This window comes from Rhinopithecus roxellana, chromosome 2 (genome assembly GCF_007565055.1).
Source record: "Rhinopithecus roxellana isolate Shanxi Qingling chromosome 2, ASM756505v1, whole genome shotgun sequence".
NCBI classification, from domain to species: domain Eukaryota; kingdom Metazoa; phylum Chordata; class Mammalia; order Primates; family Cercopithecidae; genus Rhinopithecus; species Rhinopithecus roxellana.
Genome location: NC_044550.1, coordinates 110537708 through 110559889, shown reverse-complemented (window position 1 = coordinate 110559889; position 22182 = coordinate 110537708). Strand labels below are relative to the sequence as shown.

General features: G+C 40.1%; 3 protein-coding genes across 5 annotated transcripts in view; 1 reads left to right on the top strand and 2 right to left on the bottom strand.

Annotated features, from left to right (window-relative positions):
- The window catches only part of WWC2 (WW and C2 domain containing 2), a 207373-nt gene extending 189102 nt beyond the window's left edge, over window positions 1-18271 (top strand). For all 3 annotated transcript variants that reach the window (XM_030919767.1, XM_010377908.2, XM_030919771.1), the window contains 2 exons: window positions 11938-12065; window positions 15227-18271. In XM_030919767.1, coding sequence (XP_030775627.1) covers window positions 11938-12065; window positions 15227-15293 — 195 coding nt within the window. In that variant the 3' untranslated portion in view covers window positions 15294-18271. The remainder of the gene's footprint in view (window positions 1-11937; window positions 12066-15226) is intronic.
- On the bottom strand, window positions 17591-20280 carry LOC104673778 (claudin-22). Its single transcript, XM_010377911.2, has one exon. It carries the CDS (start codon window positions 19724-19726, stop codon window positions 19064-19066), a length of 663 nt encoding a protein of 220 aa, XP_010376213.2. The 5' UTR covers window positions 19727-20280; the 3' UTR covers window positions 17591-19063.
- Window positions 20281-21279: 999 nt separating this feature from the next.
- Window positions 21280-21942, bottom strand: CLDN24 (claudin 24). Its single transcript, XM_010377912.1, has one exon. The coding sequence runs from the start codon at window positions 21940-21942 to the stop codon at window positions 21280-21282; it is 663 nt and encodes a 220-aa protein (XP_010376214.1).
- Between the last annotated feature and the right edge of the window lie 240 nt (window positions 21943-22182).

Below are 22182 nucleotides of genomic sequence, written 5' to 3'. Positions count from 1 at the left end.
AGAGTTTTTGTAAAATCTCATCTTTCCTCAAAGTGCCACAGTATTTTTATTTGCAGATTTAAAGTGAGTTTAGGATATTTTTGCTTTGAGAATATTCTAATTTTTTTAAAATGTTTAAGTAACACGTGGTTATTAAAACAAATTTAGGTGATGCAGAACTATATAAAGCAAAAACTAGAAGTCCTTCTTGGAGTTGTACTTCCCAGAGGTTACCACTGTTGACAATTTGGTGTATGTCCTTCTAGCTATTTTTTATGCAATGTGTGTGTGTTAGTGTTATTTGAAAGAGTTATACAAAAATGGGGTGATAAAGATAGATTGTTCTGAAATTTGCTTCTTTCCCTCAGTTAATTCTAATACTATGTGATGAATAGCTTTCCATATTAGCAAATGTTACTGTAACTCATTATTTTAATACATTCATTTGTATAGCTGTATCAGTTATTTAATTATTCTAATAACAATTTCCCAAATGTTCTATTATAAACAATGTGGAAACACACACTTTTATGCATATTTTTTGCACCTTTCTGGCCACGCTAGTATTCCTAAAGCATAAATTCTTAGTAAGAGAATTGCTGATAGTATCAGTTTGGCTGTGAAACATAGTCAAAGATCTTGTCTTTGTCGTGTCTCTTAAGCCTGAAGACCTTGTTTGATTTCCTGGCCTTAAAGGTGTCTGAAACAGTGGATGCACGTGGAATGACAAGGTCCTTAATTGCCCTTTTTGCCAGCACCAGTCTTACTTCCTTCTAATGTTTCTAACTGCTTAGTTTATAACAGAAGCAGTTGGCTTTTCAAGTCTGGAAGGATCCCAATTATGGGACTGTCCATCAACTTAGATTGCAGGTGCAGGCTACCCACCACCTTTAGACCTTTACCTAAGCTGTTTTCTCTTCTACCTCTGTATGTCAACTGCATAGTTCTGACCTGAGTTGATGTCGATCTCTCTCTCTCTGTCTCTGTCAGGTACAGCAAGAGGCAGCTTCTCAAATCATTGCTGGTTAGCTAGTTTCCGCAACATCCCCAGTGAGAATTGGGAGGGAAAGTGAACAGGAAAGTTACCGTGTATTCACAACAGAGATTTTGCTTAGAATATGCCTTCTCCTAAAGCAGCTTTCCAAAAAATTGACGGAAGCCAACTCACTTATTTATAAGGCCCCACTGTCCCTCAAGACACAAATCAACTAAATTAAATTAGATTTGTTTATCTGTCAGATAGCAGCTGGGTGCAGTGGCTCATGCTTGTAATCCCAGCACTGTGGGAGGCCGAGGCAGGCAGAATACTTGAGGTCAGGAGTTCAAGACCAGCCTGGCCAACATGGTGAAACCCCATTTCTACTAAAGATATAAAACTTAGCTGGGCATGGTAGCAGGCGCCTGTAGTCCTAGCTATTCTGGAGGCAGAGGCAGGAGAATTGCTTGAGCCCAGGAGGTGGGGAGGTTGCAGTGAGCTGAGATCCTGCCATTGCACTCCAGCCTAGGTGACAGAGCGAGATTCCCTCTCAAAAAACAAAAACAAACAAACAAAAAAAAGGATTTGTGTATCTGTCAGATGGAGATAACAACTGTTTTTAAGTATGTATTGGCAAGACTGATTTAAGACGAGACCACTCCCCCTCGTTAAATGTATATGTATTATATAATGAAGTCTCCAGCCATTTGATTTAATTAATTCCTTTTGTAAGACAACGTTGCAAGTAACTTCTGCAAATATAGGCAGTTGTCAGAAATAAACTACTGGTTCAAAAATTGTATTGAGCACTTGAGCCTTTATGAATTATGTTAAACAGGCACATCCTTTGCCCTCCTGAAGCTTTTGGGCCCAGTCTAAACATCTCAGCCACCAAGGCAAACCTGGAGCCATATCCTAAGTGAATAACTAGGCAGCCTCTTAGCATACCTACAAGAGGGAGTCAGTGCCTTGGGTGAAGGACAGCAAATGGGGAACAGAGTCATCATGGCCCCTTTACCGCATGACGACAGTCCTCACTGTGAATTACATGACTTTCTAATATGAATGTAGGAGGAGTAACAAGTCACACATTCATATTTAAGCCTTATTTTCGGTTTCACAGTTTGTTTACATAGCTAAAGAATTGTCTTTTTAATACTTACTAATAAATAAATGTAAGTTTGGATTTTATATCAGGGAAGCTTTATTCAGTATTTTACAATATTAGGTGTTTTTAAAACTCAAAGTACAAATTAACACTAGTTTTTCCCTGATAATGGAGTAATATAAACAGTTATATGAATATACTGATGTAGGCTTATTGTGGAGAGTTTTTTAAACTATGTAATACATGCCTGCATTTATTTATCTCCAAATCTAATATAGCCACATGTTCACTTACCAAGATTTTTAAATGTCAAATCCCACTTGAATGAACACTGCAGCCTAGAAATAATTTAAATAGGTAATTGTAGAGGGTTCGTTAAGATAATTAAGCTGTAGCTACTAAGTGGAATGTTATAAAATCATTAAAAGTTACAGGCTTCTGGTTTCTGGTCCAACATATAAGGAGTTTGAAGTCTTCAATCTAACAGAAAATAAAAAATTGAACAAAATGAAAAATCAATTCTTCTTAGATCAGTCAGAGAGGTGAGGTCATAGGGCAAACTACTATCCCCAGAACTGGAGAGACAGGCAAGCAGAACGAAGAATCACAACTTACTGGAGCAAGAACCTATGAGCAGTGACCTCTGCAGGAACCAATAATGGGGTAAGAAAACCTAAACTGTGATGAACATACTGCTGGAGGCTCACTACAGAGAAGTCTGAGAGTTAAAAACTGCAGGAGTACCCGGTCATGAGAAGTCAGGGGCTCTCCACGCTTGTGTTAGTTTTACTTCCAGGACCTTGACTGGGTCCTCACAATAGATGTCGAAGAAAAGTCTTCTCCTGATTCTGGCAGAGGAAGGAAAAAAGTAGCCAGTTGAAACATACAAAAGCATTCTGTTCTTCTTAGCAAGGCCTGTCCTCAGGAGAAACCATGTTCTCAGAACTTAACTGACTTAGATGAGGGAAATACTCAACTCTAGCCCCCTCTAGTCTTCCATGTGGAAGAAGGGGAATACCCAACTCCAGCCCATCCTAGATACTCTGTTCCACCTCAGGAAGGGAAAGACTGAGAAGCACTTGTGAAGCTCATAGTCCCGGAGCACAGGCCTACTCAAAGACTGAAACCTGTTCACAGAGCTATAGAACACTTTCCTTCTTTACCCCCATCTTGCCACCACAACACTAAAGGCTGTTTACCAGAATTTCTTTCACCTAGTATATTACGCCTGGGTTTGAACTGAAAATTACAAGGCATACTAACAGGCAAAAAACAGAGTTTAAAAGGCAAAACAAGCATCAGAACCAGACTCACATATGGCGGGGATGCTGGACTTATCAGACCAGGAATTTAAAATAACTGTGATTAATATGCTAAGGGCTGTAAGGGAAAAAGTAGGCAATATGCAAGAACAGGTGGACATCATAAGGAGAGAGATGGAAATTCTAAGCAAGAATCAAAAAGAAGTTCTAGAGATCAAAAACACTGTAACAGACATGAAAAATAACTTTGATGGGCTCACTAGTAGACTGGACATGACTAAAGAAAGAATATCTGAACTCTTGAGGATATGTCAATAGAAACTTCCAAAACTGCATAGCAAAGAAAAAAGAGACTGGATAAAAAAGAAGGAACAGAACATCCAAGAACTGTGAGACAACTACAGAAGATGTAGCATGTGTGTAATAGGAATACCAGAAGAAAGAGAAGGGAACAGAAGAAACATTGGAAGGAATAATGACTGAGACTTTCTCCGAATTAATGTCAAACATTAAACTACAGAGCCAGAAAGCTCATAAAACACCAAGCAAAATAAATATATACACACAGAGAACATTACACCTAAGCATATCCAAATTGCAGAAAATTAAAAGATTTAAAAATTTTGAAAGAAGCCAGAGGGGAAAAACTTCCTTCTAGAAGAACAAAGGTAAGTATTATATCTGACTTTTCCTGAGAAATCATCGTACAAGCAAGAAGAGAGTGGGATGCAATAATTTAAATTGTTAAGAGGAAAAAGAAATCAACCTAGAATTCTGTACCCAAACACAAAATTATTCTTCAAAAGTGAAGGTGAAATAAATATTTTCTCAGACAAGCAAAAATTAAGGACATTTGTGCTCAGTAGACCTGCCTAGCAAGAAATGTTAAAAGTTCTTTAGAGAAAAGGAAAATGATATGTTAGCAACATGAATCTATATAAACAAAGGAAGAGTATTGAAAAGGAATAAATTAAGATAAATAAGACTTTTTTCTTATTCTTAATCACATAAATAATTTGTTCTAAGTAATAGCAACAGTGTATTCAGTTACATACACTTATGTGTGTGTATGTTTATGTATAAGTGAAATGAGTGGCAGCAATGATGCAAAGCACAAGAGGGAAGAATGAGGGATATTTTGTTATTATAAGGTCCTCGTACTACTCGTGAACTGGTATAATGTTATTTGGAAGTGGATTTGGATAGTATAATACAAACTCCAGAGCAACCACTAGAAAAAGTAAGAGAGAAATATAAATGACATGCTAAGAAAGAAGAGAAAATTGCATTATATAAAGTTCTCAAAACCACAAAAGGCAGTGAAAGAGTAGAAGACAAACATAGGAACAAACAACAAGAGCAGCAAATAGAAAACAGTAACAAATATGGTAGATATTATTCCAGCTATTTCATTAATCACTGTAAACATCAGTGGTCTGAATACACCAATTTAAAAAGTTTGTCAGAGTTGATCAAAAAAGAACCAACTGTATTTTGTATACAGGAAGCCCACTTTAAACGTAAAACACATATAGACTGAAACTAGACAATGCTAATACTAATCAAAAGAAAGTGGGAATAGCTATATTCATTTCAGATGGAGCAGACTTCAGAGCAAGAAAAGTTACTCAGTTTAAAAAAAAAAAAAGCATGACATAATGAATAATAAAGAGATTAATTATCCAAGAAGGGATAACAATTTTGTTTTTGTTTGTTTGTTTGTTTTGGAGATGGAGTCTCGCTCTGTCACCCAGTCTCCCAGGTTCAAGTGATTCTCCTACCTCAACCTTCTGAGTAGCTGGGATTACAGGCGCCCGCCACCACACCCAGTTAATTTTTGTATTTTAGTAGAGACGAGGTTTCGCCATGTTGGCTAGGTTGGTCTCAATCTCCTGACCTCTGATGATCCATCTACCTCAGCCTCCCAAAGTGCTGGGATTACAGGCGTGAGCCACTGTGCCCGACCAGAATAACAATTCTTTTTTTTTTTTTTGAGACGGAGTCTCGCTCTGTCGCCCAGGCTGGAGTGCAGTGGCCGGATCTCAGCTCACTGCAAGCTCCGCCTCCCGGGTTTACGCCATTCTCCTGCCTCAGCCTCCCGAGTAGCTGGGACTACAGGCGCCTGCCACCTCTCCCGGCTAATTTTTTTTTTTTTATTTTTTAGTAGAGACGGGGTTTCACCAGGTTAGTCAGGATGGTCTCGATCTCCTGACCTCGTGATCCGCCCGTCTCGGCCTCCCAAAGTGCTGGGATTACAGGCTTGAGCCACCGCGCCCAGCCAACAATTCTTAAATATCTGTGTGACTAACAGCACAAAATATATGAGGCAAAAAAAGAAATAGGAGGAGAAGTGAATGAATTCATTATTATCCTCTGTCAGAAATAAACAGACCCAGCAGGCAGAAAATCAGTAGACATAGTTGAACTCAACAGCACTATTACTTAACTGGATATAATTGACATCTATAGACTACTCATTTAATGACAACAGACGACACACTCTTCTTAAGCTCCCTTGGAACATTCACCAAGATACAGACCATAGTCCAGGCCATAAGATATATATTTACACTGTCTGCTTTTACCACAGTGGAATTAAACTAGAAATCAATAACAAAAGTAGCTGGAAATTTCCAAAATACTTGGAGATTAAACAGCATACTTCTAAATAACAAGTGGGTCAAAGGAGAAATCTTAAGAACAATTAAAAGATATTTTGAGCCAAATGAAAAAACAATCAAAATTTGTAGGATTTTGGAGGACAGCCACTGAGTCTGTGGACACTGCCCCAGAAGCAGGAACTATAGCATCCTCTCGTCTTCCACTTCTCATTACAACCAGTAAAGGCTGTTCCTATCATAAGAAAAAAAAATTTGGGGATGCAGCAAACACAGTGCTTAGCAAGAAATTTATAGCATTGAATGCATATACTAGAAAAAAGGAAAGAACTAAAATCAATCAACTAAGTTTGCATCTTAGGAAACTAGAAAAAAAAGAGCAGACTAAGGTAAGAAAAGAAATCATAACCATTAGAACAGAAATGAATGGAATTAGAAACAGGAAGTCAGTAAGCTGTGTCTTTCAAATGATCAATAAAATTGGTAGACTGGGCTGAGCACGGTGGCTCACACCTGTAATTCCAGCACTTTGGGAGGCCGAGGCGGGTGGATCATGAGGTCAGGAGTTCGAGGCCAGCCTGGCCAATATGGTAAAACCCCATCTCTATTAAAAATACAAAAATTAGCCAGGTGTGGTGGCATGCACTTGTAGTCCCAGCTACTTGGGAGGCTGAGGCAGGAGAATTACTTGAACCCGGGAGGTGGAGGTTGTGGTGAGCCAAGATCGTGTCACTGCACTCCAGCCCCGGGTGACAGAGCGAGACTCCATCTCAGGAAAAAAAAAAAAAAAAAAAAAAAATTAGTAAACTGCTAACCAGGGTAAGGAAAAAGGGAGAAGACACAAATTATATTACATCAGAAATGAAAAAGGAGACATCACTACAGGTCCTGTGAACATTAAAAGCATAATAAAGAAATACTGTGAACAACTCTATGCTCTCAACTCTGATAACCAAGATGAAATGGATCAATTCCTTGAAAGATAGTCTGCCAGGAAATAGTCTGAATGGGCCTATCTATATTATAGAAATGGAATCAATAATAGCCTTCCCAAATAGAAAGCATGAGGCATAGATGGATTTACTAATAGATTCTACCCAATTTTTTTTTTTTTTTAGACAGTGTCTTGCACTGTCGCCCAGGGTTGAGTGCAGTGGCATGATCTCAGCTCACTGCAACCTCCGCCTCCCAGGTTCAAGAGATTCTTATGCCTCAGCCTCCAAAGTAGCTGGAATTACAGGTGCTCACCACTACACCTGGCTAATTTTTGTATTTTTAGTAGAGACGGGGTTTCACCACATTGGCCAGAGTGGTCTCAAACGCGTGACCTCAGGTGATCTGCCCTCCTCGGCCTCCCAAAGTGCTGGGATTACAGGTGTGAGCCACAGTGCCCGGCCTCTACCAAACATTTAAGGAAACAACTTTATCAATTCTCTGCAATCTCTTTTGGAGAACAGAAGCAAAGAGAATGCTTCTCAGCTTATTCTGTGAGGCCAGCATTATCCTAATACCAAAACCAGGCAAAGACAAGGAAACTACAGACCCATACCTCTTGTGAACATAGATGCAGAAATCTTTAACAAAATATTAGCAGATCATACCTAACTATTTAGAAAAAGAATTATATACCATGACCAAGGGAGATTTATCCCAGGTGCGCAAGGCTGATTTAACAAATTCAAAATCAATTGTTGTAATTAATGACATCAACACCTGCTCATGCTAAAAATAACTCCCAGCAAACTAGGAATAGAAGAGACCTTAAAGAACATGTAGAAAACTCTACAACTAACATCATACTTAATGCTGAAAAACTAGAAGCTTTCCTGCTAAGACTAGGAACAGGGTAAAAATGTCCCCTCTCACATCTTCTTTTCTGTATCACACTAGAAATCTCAGCTAATGCAATAAGAAAAGAAAAAAACAAAAAGAGGCATACAGCTTGGGAAGGAAGTCAAAATTTTCTTTGTTTACACATAAGATGGTTGTCCATGTAGATAACCTGAGAGATTTGACCAAAAACAAAACAAACAGAAACAACTCTTGGAACTAATAAGTGATTATAACAAGGTTGTAGGATACAAGGTTACTATACAAAAGTTAATCACTTTTTTATATACCAGCAATGCACTAGTGGAATTGGAAGTTAAAAACAATGCCATTTACATTAGTATCCAAAAAGTGAAATACTTGTAAATCTTAACAAAATACATATAAGATCTATAGAGGAAAACTACGTAACTATGATGAAAGAAAATTTAAAAGAAACTAAATAAATGGGAAAATATTCCATGTTTATAGGAAGACTCAATATTGTCAAGATGTTGTGCTTCCAAAATCAATCTATAGATTTAATGCAATTCCACTCAAAATCCCATCAAGTTATTATGTAATAGTCAAACTGATTCTAAAGTTTATATGGAGAGGCAAAAGACCCAGAATAGCCAACACGGTATTGAAGGAGAAGAATGAAGTTGGAGGACTGATGCTACCTGACTTCAAGACACTATAAAGCTATGGTAATCAAAGCAGTGTGGTATTAGTGAAAAAATAGACAAATCAAAATAGAGAGCCTAGAAATAGATCAACTCTCTTCAATGTGCAGTCATCCTTCAACATCCATAGTGGGGATTGGTTCCAGGACTCCCCATGGACACAGATGCTCAAGTCCCTTATATAATATGATATAGTATTGGCATATAACCCACATCCTCCCATATACTTTAAATCATTTCCAGATAACTTATAATACCTATTATAATTTAAATACTATGTAAATAATTGTTATACTGTATTTAATGACAGTAGTAATACAGTATAATGTAGTAATAATAATGTCATTAATGGAATAATGATAAGGAAAAACAATGTCAGTACAGATGCAACCATCCATTTTTTCCCAAATATTTTTTAATTCATGATTGGTCGAATCCATGGATGTGGAACCCACAGATACAGAGGGCTGACTATATTCAACTGACTTTTGACAGAGGAACAAAGAAAATAAATCAAAAAAAGATCCTCTTTTCAACAAATGATTTTGGAACAACTGGGTATCTATTCACATGCAAAAAAACATGAATCTGGATATAGATCCTTCTACACCCTTCACAAATATTAACTCAAAATGATCACAGACCTAAATGTAGAATGTAAACTATAAAACTCCTAGAAGTTACCCTAGTTTGAGAAAATCTAGATGACCTTGGGTATGGCAATGACTTTTCATATACAACACAACATCAGAGGCGTGATCCGTGAAAGAAATAACTGATAAGCTGGACTTTGTTATAATTTAAAACTTCTCTGTGAAAGACACCGTCAAGAAAAAGAGAAAACAAGCCACACATTGGGAGAAATATTTGTAAAAGTTATATCTGATAAAGGACTATTATCTAAGTTACAAAAAACTCTTAAAACTCAACAATACAAAACAAACACCCAGTTTAAAAATCAGCAAAAGACCTGAACAGACACCTCACCAAAGCAGATAACAAATAAACACATGAAAAGATATTTAGCATCATATGTCAATAAGAAATTGCAGAGTAAAACAACAATGAGATACCTCTACACACCTGTTAGAGTGGCCAAAATCCAAAACACAGACAACACCAAATGCTGACAAGGATGTGGAGCAACAGGAACTCTCAGTCATTGCTGATAGAAATGCAAAATCATACAGGCACTTTTGAAGACAGTTGTAGATTTCTTATAAAATTAAGCAGATTCTTACATACTATTCAGCATTTGTGCTCCTTGGTATGAGTTGAAAACTTATGTCCACATGAAAACGTTTGCATGAATATTTACAGCAGCCTTATTCATAATAGCCAAAACTTGAAAGCAGTCAAGATGTCCTTCAGTAGGTGAATGGTTAAATAAACTAGTATATTCAGACAGTGGAATACTCTTCAGCACTAAAGAGAAATGAGCTATCTATCAAGCCATGAAAAAGACATGGAGGAAACTTAAATGCATAACACCAAGAGGGAGGAATAGGCAGAGCACAGGGGAATTTTAAAGCAATGAAACTCCTCTGTATGACATTGTAATGGTGGGTACATGTCGTTACACTTTTGCCAAAACCCATTGAATGTACACCACCAAGAGTGAAGCTTAATATAAACTATGTATTTGGGGTGATAATGAAGTGTCAATATGAGTTCACTGATTAACAGATGTACCATGCTAGTGGAGGATGCTGGTAGTGGGAGAGGTTATACATGAGTAGGGGCAGGGAGTAAATGAGACCTCTACTTTCCAACCCATTTTGCTATGAAACTAAAACTGCTCTAATAAATAGACTGTGTTTTTTAATGTTATGTGAGGCAGGTTTAACTTGAGAAAATACAATATATGGTTGATTTTTAATAATTATTAAACAATTTCTGTTCTTTGCTGTTGTTTTTCTCTGCCACTGGTCTTCACCTGTTTTTCTGTTTGTTTTGGTTTTTGAAACAGGGTCTTGCTCTGTCATGAAGGCTGTAGTGCAGTGGTAGATCATAGCTCACTGCAGCCTCAAACTCCCAGGCTCAAGTGATCCTTTCACCTCAGGCTCTTGAGTAGTTGGGACCACAGGCACATGCTACCGCGCCTAGTTAATTTTTTTTTTTCGTAGAGCCCTATGTTGTCCAGGCTGGTCTCAAACTCCTGGCCTTAAGCAATCTTCCCACCTTGGCCTCCCAGCCTGGACTTCACCTGTTTTGTTCACAACTATAACCCTGCCACCTACTACAGAACCTGGCATACTGTTTAAAAAAAAAAAAAAAAAAAGCAACAGTAATAGCTTCATTCTGAAATAGTATATTCAATGATGTGTTGGGTACTGCTCTAAGTACTTTACATGTGTATGTACTCATTTAAACTTCACAACTTTGAAGTAAGTACTTATTCCCAGTTTACAAATGGAAAAACTAAGACACCAGGAGGTCAAGCAACTTGCCCAAATTTACATCGCTAGTAAGTGGTAGAAATGAAATTTGACCCCAAGCCATATATCTGAGTGTTTGCTCTTCACCCACTTATGCCACCTTTCCTTAAAAGGCAGTCCACAAATATTTGTTGATTGAGTGAATGAATGAGTGAATGAATATGAGTGAAAGAATGAAATGAAAAGGCAACTTTTAATATAGTATCATTAGTACATTTTTATTTTAAAACATGTTCATGCACAGTACCCAAATGTTCATTATTACTAACAGATTATACATTGTAGTAAAGTCATATGGTGGAGTATTATACAGCAGTGAGGAAAGTGAGTTACAACTACATATAACAGTGTGTATGATTCTCGTGAGCATAATGTTGAGCAAAAGAAGCCAGACCCTAAAGAGTATCTGTTTACTGTTCCATCTGTACCAAGGACAGAAGAGGCACGTTAGAAGTCAGAATGCTGGCAACCCTGGGCAGAGCTGGAAGGGCACCAAGGGGGGCTTCTTGGAAACAGGAGTGTCCTCCCCTTCATCTGGTGCTGGTTACATGGGTGTGTTCAATTTGTAAAAGTTATTTGAGCTATACACGTATATGTGCACATTTTTTGATTGGTAAATTCTACTTTAATAAACAACTTTTTAAATGGCTAAGTTAGAAAAAAGGATCAAAATGATAAATAAGAGGTTGAAAGTGTATTTGCCCAAAACACTCTTTAACTATAGGTGTTTTTGGAAACAGTGCTATGAGTAATTTTCAGTTTCATTTTTAGGAGTTCTTAGGTTTTTCAGATGTAATAAAATTGCCACATATTACCTGTGTAATTCCATTTCTAAAACGTGATTAAAATGAACTTACCCCAAAATCCACATATGCTCCCACTCAGCATGAGTTGGTCGTGTGGGTGTTGGCCCCTGACGCGTGATGTGAAGGACACCAGCCCACTGGCTGTCCTGCTTGCCCTCCTGACTTTAGTTACAATCTTTCAGGCCTCATAGGATGTCTCCAGGGATTTCTAATCAGTGTTTTGTGTTTTTCTTACATTTTTGTTCCCTTTTCCAGGCTGAACAGTCCAAAGAAGAGCAGAAGCAAGGTTTGAATGCAGAGAAGTTGATGAGGCAAGTCTCCAAGGACGTGTGTCGGCTCCGGGAGCAGAGCCAGAAGGTGCCTCGGCAGGTGCAGTCCTTCAGGTGAATAGCCCCATCCAGGACAGCTTTTGGGTTGTCCTCATGTGGTCTGATTGTGTAGGAATTCACCTCAGTGCAGTGAAAGTTTATACTAGGATCTGAGACAGAAATCCTGTGTTCCCTGCCTTGAATATGCAATTTCTCATTTGCACCTGAGGTGATAAATGTGACTGGCAGAGTTAAAGGCTGATGAGAGCCTAACTCCCCTCAAGAACCCAGGGTGTCCCCAGCTCTTAGTAGCTGTTAGCACATCTCATTGGACTATTCTGACCCAGGATACAAAGGTACAGAAAACTCGGGGTTTTATTCACTCATTTCACAGACATTCCTTGGGCAGCCCCAGAAACCTTGCATCTTGTCAGGCCCTGAGATGCGGAGGCTAAGAACATGTGTGTTCTGCTCTTCTCGGGGGCTCTAGGCTGTAGTGGGGACAGGCAGGTAACCAGGTCATTGCAGTGCATGTGGAAAGAGCTCACTAAAGGTATGGATAGGGACCTGTGAGGGATGTGGGAGGAGCCTCAATCCGTATGGGGCAGGTGCTGGGGCTGCGGGCACCAGCGGAGGAGATTATAAGAGAACTCATCATGGAAGGATGGCTGCAAGCTCCTTAGGCACATGGGGTGGCAGTTTTGAGTGGGACATGGAGGCAGGAAGAACAGCACGGACAGAGGCACAGACCTTAGAAGTCAGTGCCAAGCTCTGGCGCATGGGGAGTTGCCAGCTGGTGAGCCTGTCTGGGAGAACTGTGCTCAAACTGCACAGGCCTTGGAAGCTATGCAGAAGAGGCTTCCACCCGCGGTTTCTGATGGGGCAGCCAGCAGGGCTCTCCATGCACAAAACCACATGATGGGAATGGGTTCTATGTGGGGCAGATATCAGGCATTGTGGAGAGTGGGCTGGGGAGAAACGGGTTAGGGTGGCCTGTGAGGTTCATGGGAGGTTCATGGGGGGCAGTGGCTGTCCTATGATGCCAGCACTTGAGATGGAGAATGCTGGGGAGCAGGGGTGTGGGGAGGATGCTGACCTCCGCCATGGCACACCAGGCAATGCCAGCAGGCCAGCAAGGTAACCATGACCAGCAGATAAGTGAAAATAAAAATCTAAAGCCAGGGTTAGGGGTCAGGATGGAGATGAAAAAATGGGAGTGCTCATCTTCAAGGCACTGGTCTCATCAGTGGAAATGGACCAGACATCCCAGAAAATGTGAGGTGACTGGGAAAGGAGGCCTGGTGGGCACCAGTCACTGAAGGGCTCACCCCAAAAGAGATACTAGAAGGAATGGCTGAGAGGTCAGAGGAGAACCAGGAGCCTGGGGCTGGAGGATGGGGAGAGGAGATTGATGGAGAGAACTGAAAAGTACACCTGGGATCCCTGGTGAGCACAGCAGATGTTTTCAGCCCCGTCGGAGGGAGCTCAGCAGAAAGGTTTGCTCCTATTGGGTTTTTATTTGGTTTTGGTTGAGGTTTTGTATAGATGAGTCTTTGGAAAGCGTTTAGGTGTAAAGGGGAGAAGCCTGGAAGAAGTGAGTGTTTTTGAAGTGTGGGGAAGCCAGGTCACGTGGTGGAGCAGGGACAGCTATGGCACACGGGGGTCTAGTGCCAGGCAGGAGGGCAGGGCCACGCACCATGTGGCAGCAGCAGTGTGCCTTAGTGGGCTCACAGCTCCTTCATTTTTATGCAGCATCTTGTAGTGGAGAAGTTTTTCCGCCCTCTTTTCTGCTAAATAATCACATTTGTGACTTTCAGAGAGTGCCACTCCTTGGGTTTTAGAACTGCAGGTGAGGGGAGTCCATCCATGCCCCTAGTGCTGTGGTCACTTAGAGAGTAAGCAGCATTGCCTGGCATGGAAAGTCACACAACTAGCAGTTGTTGCTGAAGCCCGAAGCAAAGAATCCATGAACATTCCCAGCTTCCCTTAAGATACGAAGCCATTATATCACCAGGCAAGTGATGAGAATGATGAGATGGACAGAGTGAGACACCGCGCTGGAAGCGTGGGATTTGCACGGCTGCCAGTGCCTGGCCTGGGGTGGTGAGATCGGGCAGCGGTGGGGCCTGGGGCGTTCTGCCCAGCACCACCCCAGCTGCTTAATTCACCTGGAATCAGGAGCCTGATGGTCCCTGGCCTTCTAATTTTTCAAGAGAAGTTAGAAATCAACAATTTTATGTGAAATATCTCAAATGCAGGCACTGGCAACTAGTTCGGGTATTTTTAAACACCGCAGTTACCAACTGCGCCTTACGGCCTCTGCTGACATCATGCCCACACTCGGGCGTTTTTCATTCTTGTTTCCCTCTTTTGGAGGTGAACAGATGTAAAGGACACTGCTCGCAGCAGTAGCTCGCTCCAGTGTCCAGGGTTTCCACTCCTCCTCTTCTCCTCTGTCCTTCCTTAGTCTTCAGAACATCCTCACCTCAGCTCTGGGTTCTAGACCGCGCCTCCTCCCCTATCTAGACTGTTCTTTCACAAAGGAGGGCCAGTGCTTGATGCTTCAGCTACCAGTGTGCCCCTTGCACGTCCTATGCCCTCAAGAAGTATGCACTGACGGCATAAATGTACGGTGTGAAATTCTGTAGGAAAATAGACGTGCTGTTTGTCTCTCTCCTCACCTGAAAACCACTCTGCCCTGTCTCAGCCTCTCTGCTGCTTCGGGACCAGGGCAGTTACTGCCTTTCAGATAGTGAGTCCCTCCTTCTCCTTTCATTTGAGTCGTGGTGTCACTCATCAGGTTGTCCCTGCCTCAGCACGGTATCGATTTTAAAGAATTCCTGGTAGTATGTACTTTTCTGTGAGGTTACTGAGAAGTTTCCACGTAGGATTTTGGGCCTTTTGAGTCTTCCACTGCCTAGTTTGCAAACACCCACCCTAGACCAGACCCTACTGGTTTAAAAACTGTCTTCTGTTGGGAGTTCCCTGAAGGAAACTTGCTGGCTTGGTCTATAGGTGACTTCCGTGAGCCAGAGCTGCTGTTCTCCTTGATACCGTCCCTTTAGCAGGCAGAGACTCTCTTGATTTTAAATGATGGAGTTCTGCTTAAGGAAAAGAGCTTCTGCCTGTGCTTGTAGAGACATCACTGCCACTGCAGGTCCTGGGGACTGTTTTAATGGTCCCAGAGTATTTTTAGCATCATATTTAAGTCAATTTATTTCTCACCCCAACTCTAGGGAGAAGATTGCCTACTTCACCAGAGCAAAGATAAGCATCCCGTCCCTGCCGGCTGATGACGTGTGATTACATGGTTTCAGAAATTATTTTGTCATCTGTTCACTTTTTTAGGGAGGGTAAAAGACTGAAGATTTGTTTTTTTGTGTTGGTGTTTGGTTTTTGGTAACCTAACTGTCAACTCTTGAAGAACTTTTATTTCACATCAGATTTTCAACATTTTAATTTGTAAAGTATCTTGAGTGTAATTTTTATGTGCTTAAACAAGAAAAAATCAGATTAAGAAAAATGGGATAATCTGGTACACAAGTGTTGCCCAGAATGTGCGCATTGCCAGTGGGTTTTATTTTGTGAAAGCGGAATGGAGGCAGTACTGCCCCACGTGGGTGCTGTTGAGCCGACTGCTGAGAGACAACTTGGTTCAGCAGGTGGTCTTGCTTCTCCTTTGTGTTCCTGTGAGTAGGCCGTGCCGATGGCAGCAGCGCCACGTGGTATCTGTGCGCTGGCGAGGAGAAGAGCGCTTTCCATTTGGAGGCAGTGTGAGCAGTCGCTGGGGTGCAGCGTTCCACAGTCCACCCAAAATGGATGCTGCGTTCATGGCCATCACCTGTGCGGGAACACCTGGTTTCCTTAAAACAATTTCCTTTTTGTCCTTTTATATTTTTCTAAAGAAAACAAAAATATAAACTACCAAGTGCTCTTAAGAATAAGAATACAAAGGAGCACTGCTCTTGGCTACACTAAAGATCGTGGGATTCATGACACTGAGGGCCAGGAGAAGAACACCAGCCATGTAGAGATACAAATAAGCTCATCAAATGAGCAGCTGGTTTGTCTCACTCAGCCTGAATTTGCATAAGTGTTCAAATGTGAGTTTCTGGCTTGCACCAGTGTTTTGCCCTAAATCTAAGGATGGTGCTAAGTGGTGGCCCTGTGTTCTAAGGACAGAGAAAGCTGGAGGTGTGGAGAGAAACGTATCGGCACTCATTTGGTATAACCAAGAAGAGGGGAAAAGATGTCTTGATAGAATGAAAGTTGCCAAAAACAAACGAGTTTATCAAGAGATTTCTAACATTTAGTAGAAATTACTTCATAGCTCTCATTTTTAGGGGATTCTATCTATAATTTATGGTAAATAGTTTGGAGGCAAAGGGAAGAATGTGACTGGGGGGATTATTAATTTGAAGTATAAGCTAAATTGTTTATAAAACGACTTTTGGATGAACAAGTTTAGAGAGAGAAACTGACTAATGTGTCCTCCAGTTTAGAATTTCACCTTATCCAACCCAGGCACGTCTTAAAAAAACATATCCTCAGTGCAGCTCTGCCAGCATCAAGCTTTTAAAATATATAGTATTTAGACCATTTAAACCATACTTATTACTGAGAAACAATTTGGGGTTAGCCATCTAATATAGCAAATAAAATAGATTTTTTTTACAGAAATCCAAAATTGTCTTAAAGGAACCCCTTAAAGAACAAAAAAGTTGTGTTCCTAAGTTAGAATGCTCACTAGCAAGAATTTTTATTTTCTTGAAAGCAATTGTATACATTTTGGAAAGTTCATATTATTGGAATCGAAGTTCAAATTAAGCAACTTCTGAGCCTAGAACTTTTTTTTTCCCTACATGTCCCACCACTTAACACACAAATTTCTTTGAAGATATAACTGGACATGGCAGACACTACTTTGAACAAAAACCAGCCTAGTGAATTGACTGAGTACAGTCCTTTAAGACTGCCCAGTTCATTCTATTAGATGACTGAGGAAAACTAGAAAAAGAATACAGTTCACCCTTGTCAAGGTCAAATGTGAAAGACAGAAGTTTATTTAACGTAGAGGTAAATGAAGGTGAGCTGTTTTCAGCGTCTTAGTTTGACCATGAAAATGTCTATAGAATTATGTGTAGTTGTTCTGTACGATTTTATTTTCTTCATTTATTTATTTACAGTCTTATTTATGTTCTGTTTAATATATAGTTTGATTCTGGCCATTTTAAATATTTGACACAGAAGAGACTATATTGGAATATTTACAGCTTTATAAGTCTTCCATCAGATTAGCTGTTGTTGACTTTTTGTAATACAAAAAGTTTCAGACAAGTATTAAAGAATAAAATCTGTCTCAGGCTGGTAGTTAGCAGTTGTGACCAAGATGCTTTTGGTTGTTGTATTTCACAAAATTGCCTCATTTCTAACATGAGAGATGAACTTATTTTAATATAATCCTTTTTCTACACTTTAAAAGTCAGCAATAGTGTTATGTATTTATAGGCAGCTTTTAATAATCTTGTCATATTTGTACTAACCCAAATGATTCACAGTGACAAAACATTTTAATAACTTGATCACAAAACCATATGGACAAATATGAATTTTAATATTATAAATACTATTTTTAAAAGGTAGAATTTATTCGCACAGGGTAAAAAGAATGTAATATTTAGTTCTCAAGTTTGAATTATCATTATATTATTACAATTTTGTATATCAGAATCTTAAGTGTTACAGGTACAAAAAGGATATTGCTAGCCAAATGAACAAAGTTTAGTTAAATCTCTGTAGCATGCAAATCAAATAAATTAAAATTTTTTGCTATTGCTTTATCTATATTGTATTAAATATCAAAAGCTCAGGACTGAACTTAATATTTAATCAGGTTAAATTCTGAACATGTTTCTGTTTTAATTTGTCTTGTTTGTAAACGTATGCAAATACATCATATAGATTAACTTTGGTTTCTGCACTTTCCATGTGTTTGTGGGTGGAAAAAAATTCAGTCGGTTTTTAAAAAAACAAAAACAAAAAACAAAGCTACATATTGCCTAATAGTTTATTTCAGTGTCGTTTATTGTTCAATTTATTTCCCTCATTGGCACAAACACACGAGTTTCCTGGAACCATGTACCAAGCAAATACAAAATATTTCACGAAGAAATCCCCAAGCCAGCAGTTTGTGATGAATAGTTCTTGTTGGAACTATATGTATTGCTGATAAAAAAGGATGAAGTCTTATCACTGTGCAAATAAAATGAAGGGCTCCAGAATATGTGCTCTGTGGTCGTTCCGCCTGGGCTGGCAGGCGTGCTCCACGGAGAGGCAGCCATCCCAGGAGGTTCTTTACACACACACAGCAGTCCTGCCCTGCCATGCCCTCCACAGACTGCTCAGTGCCAGGGAAGCCAGAAACGCTGCGCATGAAATACAGAGCACAGGATGCAGAAGCACATTTGTGTGCTGGAGTGTACTTGAATCATCCAAAACACAAGATCACCCTCCTGCTTCTGACATAGTTAAGAAGACATGACTGAATGTGGCTGCCTTTTGAAAAAAGGTTCCATAGAGACACTGCGGTCTCTGATTCAGGAGATGATGTGTCTTCACCTCAAAAACTTTTAAAGAGTTAATCATTATTTTATATAATAAGACGTCATGCATTTTAAATAAATATGCAGCTCAGGCTTATTATACTAGGTTATCTTAAACACCTGAAAGAAATCAATGATCTGCCAAATGATTCTGCTCCATATGAATAACACCTTCAAAGACACATACAGATTAATGTTTTATTTACCACTTCTATGCAATCACTATTTTAAAATTGAGAACACTCATCCAAGTAATGGGTGTCATTACTATTAAGTCTTGATTGGTTTTGATCTCGGAGTAGAAGATACAAATAGTTTACCAGTCTTGGAAAGAAACTGTAGTTTAATAGCCACAGGAGAAAATGCATTTTCGAAAATCAGAAGCACAGTGAGATGACTAGAGCGGGACCTCCTACCAAATCCAGTGCTGAGCAAGCGTCTCCTGAACAGCAGACACTGGTCCTTTCGGGCTTAGTTTTTCAGGTTGGTGTTTCTCGTCTCCAGTTGATGATGATGATCTTGCATTTGCGCCACTGCATAGTGGCCCGAAGCTAGGGGAGCGTGGCTGAAGCAGGCTGCACAGTTGAGCAGACACCCTCCCAGTAGAAGAGAAAGTCCAGCAAACCAGCCCAGAAAGAGGGCTTCCCCAAACTCCCACCTGGGGACAAAGTCTGGGACGTTCTCATCCCAGAACTCCTGAACCGTCTTGTGGGCAACCCAAGAGACAGGAACCAGGGCTGCGATTCCCGAGGCCCAGGACAGAACTCCTCCCAGGATCAGCAGTCGCCTCTTGAGATCTCTCTGACCCTCTCCAATTCTCAAACAGTCCAGACCAAACCCAGAGACCAGCAGGCCCAGAAATCCCAGCCCGTTTGACAGAAACATTAAGATCCTGGAGACCCTGAGTTCAGCAGGCAAAGCCAGGAAGGAGTCAAAGTCCTTGCATTGCATCCCCACTTCCTCTTGGGTGACACAGGTTTGCCAGAGTCCCATGGTCCAGTTTTCCATTTCATTTAAGTCCAGGTTGAGGTTCTTCCAGTATGGCAGGTAGTTTGTAAGACAGGATAAAACCCATCCCAGCAAAGATAATGAAACTCCAGCTAGTTGAGCCACAGTTCTAAATACCAAAGCCATTATAATGTCCTGAGAGCTTTAACCAAACTAACTCCTATCCTTCGGTTGCTGTGAAAAGAAGTGTGACACTTGTGTTATAACTTATGAAGCTCAGAAATATTTCTTCATTGTGTATATAGGAGGATTCTTGCCAGAGTTGCTATTGTTTGATTCCATGTTGAATGGGTTTCAGAAAAGGATAGGGAAATAGTGCCGCAAACCAGTAATGCCAAGGTGTGGCCAAGATCGTGTTTGTGTCCTGTGGGCTGGATTTTGCAGAAAGCAGTTTGTCACTGAAATATAATTAAGTGGTAATAATCCTCCCTTCATTGTTAAGGTTAAAATGGCTTTCATGTTATTCCCAACCTTTCTAACAAAGAATTAAGTCTGAATGCAAAATGTTTAACTGATGGTTTTGGTTCAACTCCTCCTGCTTTGTATTTCACTAATTGCACCTGTCAGATTTTCATCTCTTATAGTTCTCACATTTCAAATGTGCATGTTATGGTAATACTGAGTGTTACTTTTAAAAAATAGGTTCAAGAAAAGTATTTCTTAACCAAATAAATCAATCTCATCAGAAATATCTCTACACCTTAACTCGGGCCTGTGTTTCAGAAATTTCTCAGGCTACATATACCACACGGCATTTGAAGCAATACCAAACTACATATCTAGTTTATTTAACTGCTTGCCTTTCTGTCAGATTTACGCTTGTGTGCATAAACACTCTTTTTCTTATATATACTTTCTAAGTCGAGGAAAGAGTTCAGCATTAGGACTCTATACGTTGGAGTCAGCATTTCTGTTTTTTCACCACTAAAGTATATATCCCCATGTTAGTGATTTTTCATTGAACAAAGGAAAGTTTTTATTCAAATGACCTGATAATATCTGGATATCAAGAAAAATGTCTTTGGAATTTGTTTTTCTTTTTTTAATACGAAGGTTTTGAGGGAAAGGACAAGAGAAGAGATTGGCCAGTATTTTAAATCTGAGAGTATCACGAGGTACTGAAAACTCTTCAGCCTCATAAAATCTTGTCGCACTGAGTGCCTGGTAATACCCTAAACACAAACCATTTCTGTTCAAAGAAGAAAAAAGTCGTTGCTGTGGAAATAACACTTTGGGGTTGGCTTAGCATGTGGCTTTGCTAAAGTAGAACACTTAAAATTTTCAGATTGTTAGTTTTTTTCTTTAGGAAACAGAAACTAATGATCATTTCTAACTACCAACAACAAAAAAAAAAAAAAAAGGAAAAAAAGCTTTCTAATACGAAATTTACACATTAACGCTTGAAACTGACTATATTGGACAGCCACCACATTCTTTAAATAACCAGATCAATGAAGCTTGTTTCACTTCTACCTATATAATGCTTACCATAATCATTTTCTTTTAGATGAAATATTTTTCCTTCATTATTCTCTAGATTTTAGAGGGAAGTGGGTCTGCCTACTGTAGAGAAATAGTTACTGAATGAGAAAACGTGAGCATCACAGATTTAGCTACAAAACAAAGAGATCTTTGTCATCACAGTTGATATAGGATACATCTCTGGCCTCGTCAGAGTCTTACACTTGAGGATCTGCCGTCCCGTCTTTCAGGTAGGGACACTGAGTTTGTATTTGCGCCACTGCATAGTGGCCCGAAGCTAGGGGAGCGTGGCTGAAGCAGGCTGCACAGTTGAGCAGACACCCTCCCAGTAGAAGAGAAAGTCCAGCAAACCAGCCCAGAAAGAGGGCCTCCCCAAACTCCCACCTGGGGACAAAGTCTGGGATGTTCTCATCCCAGAACTCCTGAATCGTCTTGTGGGCAACCCAAGAGACAGGAACCAGGGCTGCGATTCCCGAGGCCCAGGACAGAACTCCTCCCAGGATCAGCAGTCGCCTCTTGAGATCTCTCTGACCCTCTCCAATTCTCAGACAGTCCAGGCCAAACCCAGAGACCAGCAGGCCCAGAAATCCCAGCCCGTTTGACAGAAACATTAAGATCCTGGAGACCCTGAGTTCAGCAGGCAAAGCCAGGAAGGAGTCAAAGTCCTTGCATTGCATCCCCACTTCCTCTTGGGTGACACAGGTTTGCCAGAGTCCCATGATCCAGTTTTCCATTTCATTTAAGTCCAGGTTGAGGTTCTTCCAGTGTGGCAAATAAGTTGTAGTAATGGATAAAATCCATCCCAGGAAAGATAGTAAAAGTCCAACAGATTGCATCACCGTTCTAAAGATTAAAGCCATTGCAACAAGTCTTAGGACTTTGCCACCCCTATAGGATCTGCCGTCTTTTGTGGTTGACGGTAATGTGATGATCTTGGTTCTATGCTGCCTGGAATATAAGCTGTGGTCATTAACCCTTTGGGCACTCTGAAATGCGTTTTTGTTCTTCTTGAATATAATGTTTCATGTAAAGGACGAAGGACTCTGTTAAAACTGTGAGTTAGACTTTCTGATAAGGACTTGATCTGTTACCTTCCAATT